This window comes from Leuciscus leuciscus (assembly GCF_965113295.1).
Source record: "Leuciscus leuciscus genome assembly, chromosome: 21".
Lineage (NCBI taxonomy): Eukaryota > Metazoa > Chordata > Actinopteri > Cypriniformes > Leuciscidae > Leuciscus > Leuciscus leuciscus.
The window spans coordinates 10,869,305-10,886,050 of record NC_138745.1 but is presented as its reverse complement, the minus strand read 5'-3'; the positions used below and the strand labels follow the sequence as shown (position 1 = coordinate 10,886,050).

General features: G+C 39.9%; 2 protein-coding genes across 3 annotated transcripts in view; one reads left to right on the top strand and one right to left on the bottom strand.

Annotated features, from left to right (window-relative positions):
- The first annotated feature begins 172 nt into the window (after nt 1-172).
- On the top strand, nt 173-15,079 carry get4 (guided entry of tail-anchored proteins factor 4). Its single transcript, XM_082152282.1, has 9 exons — nt 173-347; nt 4,359-4,437; nt 4,576-4,657; nt 7,050-7,199; nt 7,293-7,431; nt 12,121-12,261; nt 13,529-13,604; nt 13,919-13,991; nt 14,273-15,079. The coding sequence occupies exons 1-9, from the start codon at nt 208-210 to the stop codon at nt 14,359-14,361; spliced, it is 969 nt and encodes a 322-aa protein (XP_082008408.1). The 5' UTR covers nt 173-207; the 3' UTR covers nt 14,362-15,079.
- Nucleotides 15,080-15,624: 545 nt separating this feature from the next.
- Nucleotides 15,625-16,746, bottom strand: part of vps35l (VPS35 endosomal protein sorting factor like) — a 29,685-nt gene continuing 28,563 nt past the window's right edge. Inside the window, exons 29-31 of one of the 2 annotated variants that reach the window (XR_014201192.1) lie at nt 15,980-16,126; nt 15,743-15,901; nt 15,625-15,700 (exon numbers count right to left, since the gene is read on the bottom strand). Coding sequence is in view for 1 of the 2 variants with exons in the window: in XM_082152262.1 (XP_082008388.1) it covers nt 15,803-15,901; nt 15,980-16,126 (246 nt within the window). In the remaining variant the exon portion in view is untranslated. Of the gene's footprint in view, nt 15,902-15,979; nt 16,127-16,746 lie in introns of both variants that reach the window. The other variant, XM_082152262.1, reaches the window with a different exon arrangement.

The following is a 16,746-nucleotide window of genomic DNA, read 5'->3' as shown; positions in this document are numbered from 1 at the left end:
CGGCCATTGACCACCTTTATCTTTTATTTTGTATGCGTGTCTCTCTATTGTGCCAAAAGTATGTTGTCTTTTCTTGTGATGATTCTTAAACGAGAAAACAAATATATTAGAAATATCTATCCGTCAGTCTGTGGATGCCATTATATGTCATTGTGAGTACGGCGACTCTGAAGGCTCAGTGATCGCGTTTGGTTGTTCGGAGCAGTCATGTCGGAGCAGGAGTCTCTGAAGAGCTCCAGCGCGAGGAACCGCGGAGGAGTACAGCGAGTGGAGGGCAAACTGAGAGCCAGTGTGGAGAGAGGAGATTATTATGAGGCCCATCAGATGTACCGCACATTATTCTTCAGGTAAGCTTTATCGCTATTTGCCGGAGTAATAATGATAAGTCCGGGCCCAGTCGCTTCCAGATCTTTCTTGTTGTCAATTGAGTACGTTCCTCGGTTACGCTGATTGGCCAGCTGCTCATCCTGTCTCGCCCATTGGGTCAAATCTAATTTCTGATTGGCTGTTTTCTACGTCATTCATGACAAAATATCAGCGTGAGCCTGTTTAGCTACATGCTAATCTAAAGAACAAGGTTGATTTACATTTGCACCATCTGGATAATGTATCAATTAAACTATGATATAATAGTTCCACACCAAAATTAATGTGATATTATACGCCAATCAGATTAATTCGGACATTTCTTTGAATTTAAGCGTTTTAACAATATAGCTTTTAAACCGGCAGAATTGTGAAATTTCAGTTTAAAGTCTCTGTCTAAAATAATCAGATTTAGACCACAATGTAGACCAATGTGATGAAGAAATTGTTATAAAGAGATTATTTCTTAAAACATTATCTGTCATTCATTCTTCCTTCCTTTTTTGACCTGCTGTCCATCGAGCTGCCTACCTTTTGGACATCATGGTCTCAACCTAGTGTGCTGTCTACAAAGATGGCATTTATAGGCATTGAATTTGAAGGTTCCTCTATTTGGTGCCTAAATGTCGTCTACTCACTATTGAGTGACAATCAACATCAGTATGAAAGATTGCACATTTCAGATAATAAATTAGAAATGTAAGGGTGATGCAACTGTACTGTACTGACATCATAATGAAGAGAAAAAAAAAAAGCCTCTTAAAAAGTTTATCTAAGGCATTGAGTTTTATTTATTTAATTGTATTTATAAGTTTCAACCTACAGTGGTTGGACAATGAAACACTGGCCAATATAGGCTATGTCCCAATTCAAAGGCCACGAAGATCGGACCGTGAGTTGTTAAATGGGACGGTCTAGCCTACAGAGGACTGTTCTTGTCGCTTAGCAACTGTGACAGCTGCCATTGATGAGTGACAGTAGCATTTTGTACTAGACTTTTTTGAAAGTTATATTAAAATGTCTGAAAACAAAATGGGGTTCACAAACTGTCTAAATATGTTCACCTTCCATTTCTGTATACATAGCCTATATAAGTGCATCTTAGTAAGATATGTCAACATTTGAACTGCTTTTATTTTTTTTATTTTTTTTTACTTTTGTATCATTCAATATTGGAGTAAGTTGAAACCCAATACTTGCGTTTAAAAGTGTAATTCGACAATTTTTCTCAAAAAAATCCTGTTGAAGTGAAGTGAAGTTGAACGTCTCCCATGGCCTGCATAGTCACCAGATCTAAATATTTTTGTGACACTTTGGTCAACGGAAAACGTTTTCCTCCACCAGCATCACATACAGTGAGGAAAATAAGTATTTGAACACCCTGCTATTTTGCAAGTTCTCCCACTTAGAAATCATGGACGGGTCTGAAATTGTCATCGTAGGTGCATGTCCACTGTGAGAGACATAATCTAAAAATAAAAATCCAGAAATCACAATGTATGATTTTTTAACTATTTATTTGTATGATACAGCTGCAAATAAGTATTTGAACACCTGAGAAAATCAATGTTAATATTTGGTACAGTAGCCTTTGTTTGCAATTACAGAGGTCAAACGTTTCCTGTAGTTTTTCACCAGGTTTGCACACACTGCAGGAGGGATTTTGGCCCACTCCTCCACACAGATCTTCTCTAGATCAGTCAGGTTTCTGGGCTGTCGCTGAGAAACACGGAGTTTGAGCTCCCTCCAAAGATTCTCTATTGGGTTTAGGTCTGGAGACTGGCTAGGCCACGCCAGAACCTTGATATGCTTCTTACAGAGCCATTCCTTGGTTATCCTGGCTGTGTGCTTCGGGTCATTGTCATGTTGGAAGACCCAGCCTCGACCCATCTTCAATGCTCTAACTGAGGGAAGGAGGTTGTTCCCCAAAATCTCGCAATACATGGCCCCGGTCATTCTCTCCTTAATACACTGCAGTCGCCCTGTCCCATGTGCAGAAAAACACCCCCAAAGCATGATGCTACCACCCCCATGCTTCACAGTAGGGATGGTGTTCTAGGGGTGGTACTCATCATTCTTCTTCCTCCAAACACGGTTAGTGGAATTATGACCAAAAAGTTATATTTTAGTCTCATCTGACCACATGACTTTCTCCCATGACTCCTCTGGATCATCCAAATGGTCATTGGCAAACTTAAGACGGGCCTTGACATGTGCTGGTTTAAGCAGGGGAACCTTCCGTGCCATGCATGATTTCAAACCATGACGTCTTTGTGTATTACCAACAGTAACCTTGGAAACGGTGGTCCCAGCTCTTTTCAGGTCATTGACCAGTTCCTCCCGTGTAGTTCTGGGCTGATTTCTCACCTTTTTTAGGATCATTGAGACCCCACGAGGTGAGATCTTGCATGGAGCCCCAGTCCGAGGGAGATTGACAGTCATGTTTAGCTTCTTCCATTTTCGAATGATTGCTCCAACAGTGGACCTTTTTTCACCAAGCTGCTTGGCAATTTCCCCGTAGCCCTTTCCAGCCTTGTGGAGGTGTACAATTTAGTCTCTAGTGTCTTTGGACAGTTCTTTGGTCTTGGCCATGTTAGTAGTTGGATTCTTACTGATTGTATGGGGTGGACAGGTGTCTTTATGCAGCTAACGACCTCAAACAGGTGCATCTAATTTAGGATAATAAATGGAGTGGAGGTGGACATTTTAAAGGCAGACTAACAGGTCTTTGAGGGTCAGAATTCTAGCTGATAGACAGGTGTTCAAATACTTATTTGCAGCTGTATCATACAAATAAATAGTTAAAAAATCATATATTGTGATTTCTGGATTTTTTTTTTTTAGATTATGTCTCTCACAGTGGACATGCACCTACGATGACAATTTCAGACCCCTCCATGATTTCCAAGTGGGAGAACTTGCAAAATAGCAGGGTGTTCAAATACTTATTTTCCTCACTATAGTGACCTGGCCACTGTTCTGGAAGAGAAATGGCTCAAAATCCCTTCTGGCCACTGTGAAGGACTTGTATCAGTCATTCCCAAGTCAAATTGATGCTGTATTGGCTGCAAAAGGAGGCCCTACACCACACTAATAAATGATTGTCTAAAACAAAGGGGGTATTCCAGAAAGCAAGATTATCTTACCGTCAAAGTTTAGCCAACCCAGAGTATGTTCACGGTTAACACACAAGACATTCTCAACAGAGCGATGAAATTACAAGGCTTATTTATTTATTTATTTATTTATTTTTGTTTAATCATTTCGCTTCCACATTGCTTGAAAGGAAAGGTAGCCTATATGATTTTTTTTTATTATAGAAATACATTATTTGCATAGAAAAAGTAAAAAAAAAAAACTTGTTTTTATAGTGCTTTATATGTTGATATAACATAGATATAACATATATATATATATACACATAATATTGTGCACAATCTGTCACGCCCACTGGAGTTTTATCAATAGGGCACGCATGCGCCACTGAACACCTGATGTAAACTAACCCTGGAACAGAACCTGTAGGTTATGCTCAGGGAGTGAGTTGCTATGTCTTCTTGCATACTCTGAAAATTACCTCCGTTTTTGGAACCGGTATGTCACTTAACCTGCTTTCTGGAATACACCCCAGGTGTTTCAGTTCCCTTGTCCAACCCCTGTATGGAGGAACATTCAGACAAACAAACAAAAAACATGAAATGTAATTATAAAGAGGATCACTGCATACGCTTTTATGATAAGACACGGTTTCATGGACAAAATAAAGTCCAGCCCTACTTTTTTTTTCTTGTCTGAGGAGCCGTTTCACTTATACGTCATAATAGGGAAGAAAAGACTATCGCAACTTCCGTTTCATGCTTACTTAAAAGTATTATTGTTAATAAGTTCTTGTTTAATTCATAATAAAATGATGAATTATTGTTCTTTGTTCCATGACCCCTGTGTGACCACAGAAACATCATGTTAATAATAGCATGTTGTTTTGGGTACAGGTACATGTCACAAGCGAAGTATGCAGAGGCCAGAGAGTTGATGTACAATGGAGCTTTGCTCTTCTTTAGTTATAATCAGGTATGTGTTCCTCTGTCAACTGCTATAGCTCATTTAGAGGCTATACTTTATCATGTCATTAAAGCTCTGAACAGATCAGTTGTTACTGAGACAGTTGGCTTTTAGCTGACTTTTCCCCCTTCTGTGTTTCCTGAACAGCAAAACAGTGCTGCAGATCTGTCCATGCTGGTACTAGAGTCCCTGGAGAAATCTGGGGCCAAAATAGATGATGAGACACTAGGTGAGTTTATTGAAAATCATATTATGTTGGTGATTGTTATTTTGACAAATACTGTACAGTTCGAGGTGTTGTTATATTTTACTTTACATGTAGTTAGAGCTGAATTTTCTGAATATTCAGGATGTTTATACATTTTTAGGCTAAAACAAATGTGTTAAATGATAGTCAACAATGAGTTAATTGTACTGCAGCACCAGGCTGTTAAATGCAATAGCTTTGCATGATTCACTCTGTTATGTGTGGTACTCTTTGTAAACATATGACATTGGGAATATAGTTAAATAAGACATTACATATTATAAAAAAAAAAAATATATATATATATATATATATATACACTCACCTAAAGGATTATTAGGAACACCTGTTCAATTTCTCATTAATGCAATTATCTAATCAACCAATCACATGGCAGTTGCTTCAATGCATTTAGGGGTGTGGTCCTGGTCAAGACAATCTCCTGAACTCCAAACTGAATGTCAGAATGGGAAAGAAAGGTGATTTAAGCAATTTTGAGCGTGGCATGGTTGTTGGTGCCAGACGGGCCGGTCTGAGTATTTCACAATCTGCTCAGAAACTGGGATTTTCACGCACAACCATTTCTAGGGTTTACAAAGAATGGTGTGAAAAGGGAAAAACATCCAGTATGCGGCAGTCCTGTGGGCGAAAATGCCTTGTTGATGCTAGAGGTCAGAGGAGAATGGGCCGACTGATTCAAGCTAATAGAAGAGCAACTTTGACTGAAATAACCACTCGTTACAATCGAGGAATGCAGCAAAGCATTTGTGAAGCCACAACACGCACAACCTTGAGGCGGATGGGCTACAACAGCAGAAGACCCCACCGGGTACCACTCATCTCCACTACAAATAGGAAAAAGAGGCTACAATTCGCACGAGCTCACCAAAATTGGACAGTTGAAGACTGGAATTCTCGATTTCTGTTGAGACATTCAGATGGTAGAGTCAGAATTTGGCGTAAACAGAATGAGAACATGGATCCATCATGCCTTGTTACCACTGTGCAGGCTGGTGGTGGTGGTGTAATGGTGTGGGGGATGTTTTCTTGGCACACTTTAGGCCCCTTAGTGCCAATTGGGCATCGTTTAAATGCCACGGCCTACCTGAGCATTGTTTCTGACCATGTCCATCCCTTTATGACCACCATGTACCCATCCTCTGATGGCTACTTCCAGCAGGATAATGCACCATATCACAAAGCTCGAATCATTTCAAATTGGTTTCTTGAACATGACAATGAGTTCACTGTACTAAAATGGCCCCCACAGTCACCAGATCTCAACCCAATAGAGCATCTTTGGGATGTGGTGGAACGGGAGCTTCATGCCCTGGATGTGCATCCCACAAATCTCCATCAACTGCAAGATGCTATCCTATCAATATGGGCCAACATTTCTAAAGAATGCTTTCAGCACCTTGTTGAATCAATGCCACGTAGAATTAAGGCAGTTCTGAAGGCGAAAGGGGGTCAAACACAGTATTAGTATGGTGTTCCTAATAATCCTTTAGGTGAGTGTGTGTGTGTGTGTGTGTGTGTGTGTGTGTGTGTATGTATGTGTATATATATATATACACACACACACACACACACACACACACACACACACACACACACACACACACACACACACACACACACACACACACACACACACACACACACACACACACACCCGATTCCAAAAAAGTTGGGACACAAATCTCATAAACTTATATTTTATTCACAATAGAATATAGATAACATATCAAATGTTGAAAGTGAGACATTTTGAAATGCCAAATATTGGCTCATTTTGGATTTCATGAGAGCTACACATTCCAAAAAAGTTGGGACAGGTAGCAATAAGAGGCCGGAAAAGTTAAATGTACATATAAGGAACAGCTGGAGGACCAATTTGCAACTTATTAGGTCAATTGGCAACATTGGGTATAAAAAGAGCCTCTCAGAGTGGCAGTGTCTCTCAGAAGTCAAGATGGGCAGAGGATCACCAATTCCCCCAATGCTGCGGTGAAAAATAGTGGAGCAATATCAGAAAGTAGTTTCTCAGAGAAAAATTGCAAAGAGTTTTAAGTTATCATCATCCAAAGATTCAGAGAATCTGGAACAATCTCTGTGCGTAAGGGTCAAGGCCGGAAAACCATACTGGATGCCCGTGATCTTCGAAATTATCGATCAAAATTAAAACCTGCTAAATATTGACAATATTGTTTCATTTTATATTGTAAACAAAGTAATACAGAATACGATAAATATCCAATATTGCTCAGTCCTATATAGAAGTATTGTTCAAATCTCCTTGGGTTCTTTTCATCTGCAGAAGTTACATTATGGCTTTTTAATTGTGTAATTACATTCTTGGTGTGTGTTCTAGAGCATTTGACTAAACTCTTCAGCCGGATGGACCCAAATTCACCAGAGAGAGTAGCATTTGTCTCCAGAGCGATCAAGTGGTCATCAGGAGGGTCGGGGAAGTTGGGCCACCCCAAACTACACCAGCTGCTGGCACTCACGTTGTGGAAAGGTAAAACAGACACATGACAATGATCATCCAATCAGTGGTCAACCAGCTGTTTTGAGAATGTGTAACATGCATCATTTATTTGTTTGCATCTAGAGCAAAACTACAGTGAATCCCGCTATCATTTCCTGCACTCGTCTGATGGAGAGGGCTGTGCACAGATGCTGGTGGAGTATTCATCAGCACGAGGATTTCATGGAGAGGTGGACATGTTTGTAGCACAAGCCGTCTTACAGTGAGTTCTGGAGTTTCAGTGTAAAATCAGCTTGTAAAGGAATAGTCAATTCCTGAAACTGAAAATTCTATTATCATTTATTCACCCCAATGCATTTCCAGACCAGGTCCACTACAGAACGAGAAATGAAAGAAAAGAATGTGCAAGCCACTCTGCCATACAGTGTATGGAAGTTAATAGGGACTGGTGCTCCAAAATATGCACCCATGCACAATATTTTGGGGCTTCTAAAGCTATACAATAGCTTTGAGTGAGGAATCCCAACTAAGTTTAAAAATCTTGGTTTCTGTTGTTCGCTTATGTTCAGCTGTGTTGCCTTTACATGTGATATTTCAAGTTTTATGTTGTGACATTAGTGCAATAAGGAGCAATCATCATTCATGCGCTATAATATTTGATTTGAGAGCTACTTTGCCTCAGTAGTTGACGCATTTAGGAAACAACTTTCTCCAAAGATACTGAAGCCCTATTGAGTAATGGCAGTGTAAAACACTGGCCAATGGTGTCCAAGCACCAGTTCCTCCGAATCTTTCGACTGAAGGCAATGAGGCGTAGCATGCCTCATATAATTGTATGGAATGACTTGTTCCCTCATCTCAGTGAACCGCAATTACGTAAGTAACGAGACGTTCCCTTTCGATTTTGGTTCACTCAACATTGTGTTGATAGTTGACTCTGTAGTAGAACTGTGTTTAATTACACTGTGTTACAGTGAAGAACTGGCCCAGCTCAAGAGCAGAGCTGTTGAGTGGAAAGTCTCAACAAGTCACCTTGTTGCCTATTGTGTGAATGGCAACCCATCACAGAATATCGTGGTGATGACACAAATATCAACACCACCATCAGCAGTATCATACAGCCTCATTAAAAGCAGTGTCAAAGCCAGCACTTCACCATTAAAGAGATACTGATGACAGTAATACTGGCATGTATCATTAATATTCACTGACTCGTTGCTGTCTTTCTAAGTTATGCTAAGTGTCGAGTCCATCAGCACCTAAGCAAATACAATACAACCCAAATAATGGTGCATACCATGAGCAAACATCTTAAAAATCCTTCTTGGTGGCCAATGCTGTTCAGCACCAAGCACAGAAGATGCATCTAGTTTATAAAACCTGCAAAAGTATTAGGTGAGGACATCCTGTCACCATGCACACGCTTAAGCCTTGTTTATACTTTCGCCTGGCTCCGCAGCGCGAGTCTCCGCAGACTGCGCGCACCTCCCCAAACGGACGAGGCGTTTATACTCAACGCGCTCGCCGTTGTACTATTCTTTGAAACGATAGGGGGCGACTAGAGTAATTGTCCTCTAAACCATCAGGAATCAGCGGTTAGAAGAAGCTGTACGTGACAATGTTTATTTTAGTACACGGCCACCAATACCACACTACAAAAAGAATCGTGTAAAACCCAGTAAACCCTGAGATTATTACTAGTGACAATAAAACAAAATATATGGATATGAGAATGTGTATACAATATAAATAAATTAACAATCTCTTATATTTTCTAATTTCACTAAACATTTCATTAAGTTTCGTGAACATTTTTATTAAACATGGACCTTTATGTTCATTAAAAATACTTTTTATGCTATTGTATGCTCATTTGTTAACTGGGTGCCGGTGTGGTGAGAAGTTCGAGCTCGGCCAGATTCGGCTCGAAGTCGTTCATCTTCGGATGCGGCGCCACGCGCGTTGTTACAAAAAATGTCGCGCACACCGCCAGGCGAAATTGGGTCTTGCGAACCCAACGCGCACGACCGCTCACACCGCAATGACGTCATTTTTGCCGCGCGCACCTTCGTGCTCGTGCGGACGCGTCGAGTATAAACAAGGCTTTAGATGGACACAACATTTGCTAATGCCCAGGATGAAGCCCTTCCTCTGGTAGAATGGGTTCTTACTCCAAAAGGGCAGTGCAAGCCCTGAGAGTTATAAGCCAATGAAATGGCATCCACGAGTCAGTGTGATGAACTGATTTTAATACTGGAATGCTGTTAGTGCAACCCCATAACACAAAATGCTGTTCAGAAAGCCTATACTGGCTAAAGCACTGAACATAGATGTGCAGTTTTCCCAACTGAAAGGTCAGCTACAGGTATGTTTTGCTGCTGTAGCTGCCATATATTCTGCAGTGTTATGGACCACAGAGCTGCAGCAAGCAGTTCCACGATCACTGGGAACCACAGGCGACTGGGCCATTTCGGTGCTATCTGCTATCAGCATGACAGTCTCCCAGTGCCCCTGTATTTTTTTTTTATTTAATTATTTTTTTTTTTTAAATGACCAGATGCAAAATCTTCACCGGAAAAGCATTTGTGCGGCAGTGCACCCACTCCCAGATAGGCATGCAACACTGAACAGAAAATCGGGCAATGAATGTTCTCCACGGAGGCAAACAGATCCACCTCCACTCTCGCGAAAATGTTCTAAATCATCATTACGGTCTCTGCACTTGGTCTCCATACTCCTGGGACTTCTCCTTGTCATGACAGCTTGTCCACACCACAATTCAGTGTTGTCCATGCAAACAAGAACATGGTGGTTCTGTAACTCCAGATGAAACATTTCTTTTCATTTCATACACTGCCGATTTTGCAGGTTTTCCCACTTACAAAGCATGTAGAAGTCTGTAATTTTTATCATAGGTACTCTTCAACTGTGAGTGACGGAATCTAGAACAAAAATCCAGAAAATAACATTGTATGATTTTTAAGTAATTAATTTGAATTTTATTGCATGACATAAGTATCTGATCACCTACCAACCAGTAAGAGTAGAAAAGAGTAGAAAAGTAGAACTATTGGCAGAAGTACACGTTTTTTGGCGTGTTCGCACCACAGGAACTAGGAATAATTTTAGTTCTAGGAACTCCTTTTGGAGGAACTAATTTAGCTCCTACTTCAGAGTAGGGTCTAAACCAGTACAATAGGAACTACCAGTGACCTAAGTGTACGCTCATTGGCCATAAAAAAAAAAAAACAGATTTACTTCAGAAACTAACTCTATGAACATGGAAAAACGTGATAGATGGGCCTCTTAACCTTTACGCTAAGGAGAAAATCCAACGCAACTTTGAGGGGACCAAGCCAAACATGATTATGTATTTCTGCTCAACTAGCAACACTGGACATAAACCATACGGCATACGCTACTACCTTTTCATATACTGTCTACTTTCTATGAATAACAGTTCCATCTAATATCGTATTAGACAGGACTGTTAGACAGATTGTAAACTAATGAACATGGAGAATGCGCGCACTGTATGCTCAGGCTCTGGCTCAGCACTGTCAAAATAAAGGTCTTCCGCGCTGTCTAAATAAGTCAAAACAACAAGCGCGGCTTACATCACTTCAGATTTCTTACTGGTGGTGTGAATGCAACCAGGAAAATTGGTAGTGATGCAATCGTTACCTCGGCTTATTCACCGTGGTAAAATGATTTTAAGGTAACAGTTTACAATAAGGTTCATTAGTTAACTACTTTAGTTAGCATGAACTAATAATGAACAGCTTTATTTTTATTAACAAAGATGAACAAATACAGTAACAAATGTATTGCTCATGGTTAGTTCATGTTAGTTAATACATTAATGTTAACTAATGAACCTTATTGTGAAGTCTTACTGATTTTAATGAATGTAATGCATTGTATGAATATATCCACACAAAACAAATTACCCTCAATAAATAAAACATAGTAGGTTTTATAGAGCTAATCAACATTAATATTGATTTAATGAATATAAAATAATTAATAATAATAATAATAAATAATTAACATTTTACAGAAATATTGTTTACAAAATAATGTTAAAGTGTTAAAATATTGGTAATTCTAACTTAACGCTATGAGCGTTTGGATTCAGAACACATCACATTCGGTCGCATACGGTCTAGCCACAGAAGTAAAACAATGTCAATGCATCCGAAGCTCAAATCAGATCCGAAGTTTCCGCATACGCATATGATCAGAACTCCAAGCAACTCCTGTACTACTCTCCATTGGAAATGAATGACTTCTGGTCCAACGGCTGTCATGTGCAGTGGAAACTCGTGTTTGTGAGTGTAGTCTGTCTCACTGAGAGCGGCTTCAGTGTGGGTGCAGCCCAATTTGAACGCGCAACTCTTGTGCCCATCGGATGGCTGGGTAAGTCCCTTAAACAAAGGGTCCATTTGAAGCAACAGATATTTGAGAGCAATCTTGGCATCCTCATCAGATGAAGCGCAGTCGATAGCTGAAGGAGAAAGATTCTGAAGAAATTGGCTTTCGGCACAGCTATATATAGGCAAAAAGCCCACATCAATTAGGTGCCATTGGCCAGTGTTTTATACTGGCGCTTCAGTTTTTGGGAGAAAGCTGTTTCCCATAGTGTCAGCTGCTTGCGCAATGTTGATTGACCCGAAAACAAAAGGGAACATCATAAGTTTGGGTCTGTTCCTCACACAGAGCTATCATATGAACATCATTTAGAATAATTGAGAAATATTTAGAATAATTGGAAAATAGTGCACGAGTATGATGAATGAACTACTTCTTGCCCATCGAGTCAAGTAAACTTGATGCAAACATTTTCATGCTTGTCTCATAGTCAATATAATATTCGGTAAATATATGTTGATTCCTGTTTTATTTTCATTATGATTGGTAGATATCTCATCTCATCTTGTCTTGACTGCAGGTTCCTTTGTCTAAAAAACAAGACTAGCGCATTGGTGGTGTTCACCACATACACACAGAAGCACCCATCTTTAGAGAAGGGCCCTCCATTTGTGCAGCCTCTGCTCAATTTCCTGTGGTTCCTTCTGCTGGCTGTGGATGGGTAAGCAATTCATGCTTATTGATTTCAGCATCAGGCTCTTGTCATTATTTTTGGATGCTCTACATTTTAGGTGTCAGAGGGTGTTCTACAAATAAACACTTTGACAGTTCTGTCATGCTCTATTTTTATGCACCGGAAAAGTATTGCGACGTTTGAGATCAGTGTGACTGCTATAATGAGCTATTTTAGTCTTACCAAGAGCTATGTAGCTGGTCCTTGGCCTTTTCTATTTATTCTTCTATCGTAATGTGTATTCTTATTCTCCTATAAAAAAAAAAAAAAGAGAGAGATCTTGGTTTTGAGATCTAGTCACCTTATTTAAAGAAAGAGTGTCCTATGAATTTCTCCAACCAACTTCTTACTTGAGCATCTTTTCCAGTCTATTTAAAACATGATGTTTCCTAACTTCTAATGCTTGTTAGCATCCTTTGCTGTGGGAATGTACAGAATGGGTAGTAGGGAGACACAATAGACCCAGGCTTTTCAACCCCAGTCCTGGAGGGCTAGTGTCCTGCTTTTAGAGCCCCTTGTGTGCACTTGCGGTCTTGTGGACGTACAATGGCTGCCTCGTGCGTATGTCTGTTAAAGGGTTAGTTCACCCAAAAATAAAAATCCTGTCATTAATTACGCACAACATGTTGTTCCAAACCAGTAAGACCTTCGTTCATCTTCGGAACAAAAATTAAGATATTTTTGATCCGAGAGCTTTCTGATCCCTCCATAGACAGCAACGTCATTGCAACTTTCAAGGCCCAGAAAGGTAGAAAAGACATTGTTAAAATAGTCCATGTGACTACGGTGGTTCAAATGTAATGTTATGAAGCGACGAGAATACCTTTTGTGCACCCTTTGCGGCCGATATGTGGCCTCAATGCTCACTTTTGCCGAACCTGCACTGAATCGAGCTCCACAGCAGACTTTTACCCAACAGTCAAAGTGGCATTACGTCACAAAAGTGTAGACTTGGTGGAAGATCTTGAGGGGGTTAGTGTTCCATTAGGGTCACTGCCAGAGTTTATCTCTAACCCTAAAACAAGCACATGGGAACAAGCCAATAGTTGTTCAGAATTACTTGTAAATTACAGAGAGATGAGTTACATTGAGATTGTTTCTGAAGGACACTGGCCCTCCAAGGACTGGATTTGAAGAGCCCTGCAATAGACCAAATAGCTTTAACTGATATTTTAAATGATCCATCAGTGTTTTAACAAATAATGGATCAAAACGGTTAACACAACCTCTGGATTATATGTGGTTTAATTTCCAGTGGGAAGTTGACTGTCTTTACAGTGTTATGTGAGCAGTATCAGCCATCACTGAAGAGAGACCCTATGTACAATGAGGTAAGTTACTGAAAACGCTCTTTAACATCAAAAACAAGCTTTTTTGGCAATTCTCTTAGTCTTTCTCAGTTCCTAGAGATTCAATGGTAGACAGAATGACTGAAACACTAGCTCTGCTCCTGACCTAGTGAGCGGTCTACATCAGTGCTTCTCAGTCGGGGTCCTATGTAATTATATTGTTATTACAGAGTAAATATGTTAGAAGTTGCAGTCATTATTCAGAAAGAGACATTTTTTATTTGGATTCTGTATGAGATAAGACGTCTGGACTTCTTTAATGTTTATAACACACATTGTTGTTCTCTTGACCCCAGTATCTGGATAGAATAGGACAGCTGTTCTTTGGAGTGCCACCTAAACAGTCGTCATCATATGGTGGTTTGCTAGGTAAGAAACATCCCTGCCTCGGTTTGACTACAGAAACACCTATGCACCCAGATTATGAAGGAGCACACATGCAAGTAGTTAATATATATATACTATGTTGAAATGGAATTTTTCTTAGAACTGTAGTACTTGTATGTTCGGTGTTTGCAGTCTTTTATCGCATAATATCATCGGCCAGGTTTTTTGTGTAAATGTCCAGTTATATATCACAGTTTAATCCAAGGGTATGTTGTGAAGACATTTAAAAATGACTAAATTCTGGTTTGCTTTCTTTGTGTTAGGAAACCTATTGAATAGCCTAATGGGCTCAGGTGAGGAAGAGGAGGGTGAGGAAGCTCAGGAGGACAGCAGCCCCATTGAGCTGGACTAAAGCATCTGACAGGAGGCTCGCTTGTCCCAAAATCATAAACCAGCCCCATACCAAACCATTCACTGAAGTGAACAATGACCAATCATGCATCCGTTTGGGCGCTCTTTTTCAATAACTAACTCTTTCCTGTTATTGTTGGACTTTGTTCTGTGTATAGTTTTTATAGAATGAAGGTGCAACAATATCAAACTTCCTGGACTGTTGAACAAAATTCATAAACGAGCAGAAACAGACGCACTTCAGATGTAATTATGACGCCCTCCATTTGTAGTTCTACTGAGCTCTTGGTGTCAGGGACCCTCGTTTGTGAGAGGGACCCTGGTCCTGTCCTGCCTCAGAGGGTGGCGGCTGCTCGATGTATTAATAAAAGTAATTAAATTGCTCTTAACTTATAATCCATGCTAATATACTTTGATAAATTCTTCAGTATGATAGCTCAAATCCGAACATGGCTTGGTTTCGTGTGTCCGCACAGTTAGATCTTAATGGGGATACTGCGGTATCCTTGATGGGACAATTCACCACTTCTGTTACATTGTATGCGCGAGGATGAGAAAAGCACACATCGTACACATTTACGTGAGCGGGTAGGTGAATGCATGTTTGTGTTGATTGAAGTGTGAATGTGCTGTTATAAATGTATCGGTCGCCAGGAGGCCGCTTCATTCTCTGCTGACGTATGATTGAACGTAATAAAGGATAGAGGTGGATATAACAAGTAAGTGTGTCCTGTTTTTCTTCATTAAAGTAAATATAAAGTTCAAATTGATGCTAATTAAATATTTCCTTTTTGAATGATGTCACCTGGGTTGTGTAAACAATGTCAACCAATATCCAGTAGCTACTTGGGCTACTTTTTATTTTGGAATACTGTTATAGGTAATGGAGACTTTGTAAAATCTTGCCATTAGTTAATACACCAATCCCAGACAGCAACATAATGTCGGCCCTGATCCGGGCCACTTCTGGTATGTGGATTTAATGCGTACAAGATGTGGGCCGGATCTGGGCTGACACTATGTTGCTGTCTGGGATGAAATGCCAGATGGGAGCAGATGAGGTGCTGCAGTGATGTATTTTTGTGGGCTAAACAAGAAGTTGGTGTAAACCTTGAACCCAATTGGAGTTTTACATGATTTGGATTATTGCAGAAAATAAGCTCTGTGACCAACCAGTTCTGACAGAAACTCATCCAGAGAAACAAAGAAGTTTTGAACCTGAAGTCCTCAAACCTGTCTGTTCTCGAACAAAATCAACAAGGCATTATGATTTAGAGTATTTTATTACATAATCCCTATGTTATGCACAAACTGTACAAAAACAAGTGCAAACTGACAGACAATAAGAAATATTAATAAGTCATGATTAGATTTTTGATAGAAGATTGAACTACTGGTTAGTTTTAGTAATGGTTTCAGGGTTTCTGACAGCCTGTCACGCGTCAGGCTCGGGACTGCAGAGACAGACGTGCTGTGATGTCAGAGAGATGGCTCATGTCAGCCAGCTGTGCCTGATGTTTGATGTACTCAAGAGTCCGAATCTGCTGAGGATGAGAGACATGGGTCAAGGCATTATATTTGCAGCTGAACGTCACCGCATGTGTGTGCATACGACTCACCGATGTGCGTGTCTCACAGAAGCCGTGTTTGTGACTGAGGTTCCACAGGTTGACAGCCAGCTGATTGAGTTTGTTGTTCCGTAGATCACCGTGAGCCAACAGACAGCCGAACAGAGAGAAGGCCAGACTGCCCTGCCTGCGCACTCCCTTACACACACACACACATCAGCACAGATATAAGATATCAGACCTGCAGCCATGCAAAATCATACACATTAATAAATATTACACACAGTGTAATGCATTACAACATTGTGTTACTCCCTAAACAATTAAATAATTGTGAACCTGAACCTACTCTTAAACCTAATTGTAACCCCTGTAGTTAGCTTATATTACCCAGTACTTCCTTAGGTAAGAATACTGTAAATACACATAAGTGCACATACTGTAAAAAAAAAAAAAAAAAGGTTACCCCAGTTTTGCTTATTAGTATGGTTGAATTGGATCATCGAAGGTCAGCAGCAAAGACACTGGTTAATAAAGTAAGATTAAATATTATATTTGTGTAATTTAACATTTAATAATTGCAGGTTTGTGTGATATTCTGAGTTTAAAATAAAGATATACTTAACATTGCTCATGTTTATAGCAATATCTCCTCTAAACCCCCAAAAATAAAAGCTCACTGTATCTTCACATATCAGAAGTGAATCTTTGATGGTTTGTTTAAATCGGCGTATTAACATGAAAGGTGAAAGGTTACCATCACAGACCTTGATTTATTGTACCATAATGTGTACAATACACATACATTAGCATTTCGC

Excerpts from the sequence above, each read along its gene's own strand:
- get4 (XM_082152282.1), top strand. The coding sequence starts at position 208 with ATGTCGGAGCAGGAGTCTCTGAAGAGCTCCAGCGCGAGGAACCGCGGA. Across the intron at positions 4,438-4,575 it reads TCTTCTTTAGTTATAATCAG|CAAAACAGTGCTGCAGATCT; the intron begins GTATGTGTTCCT and ends TTTCCTGAACAG. Across the intron at positions 13,992-14,272 it reads ATCATATGGTGGTTTGCTAG|GAAACCTATTGAATAGCCTA; the intron begins GTAAGAAACATC and ends TCTTTGTGTTAG.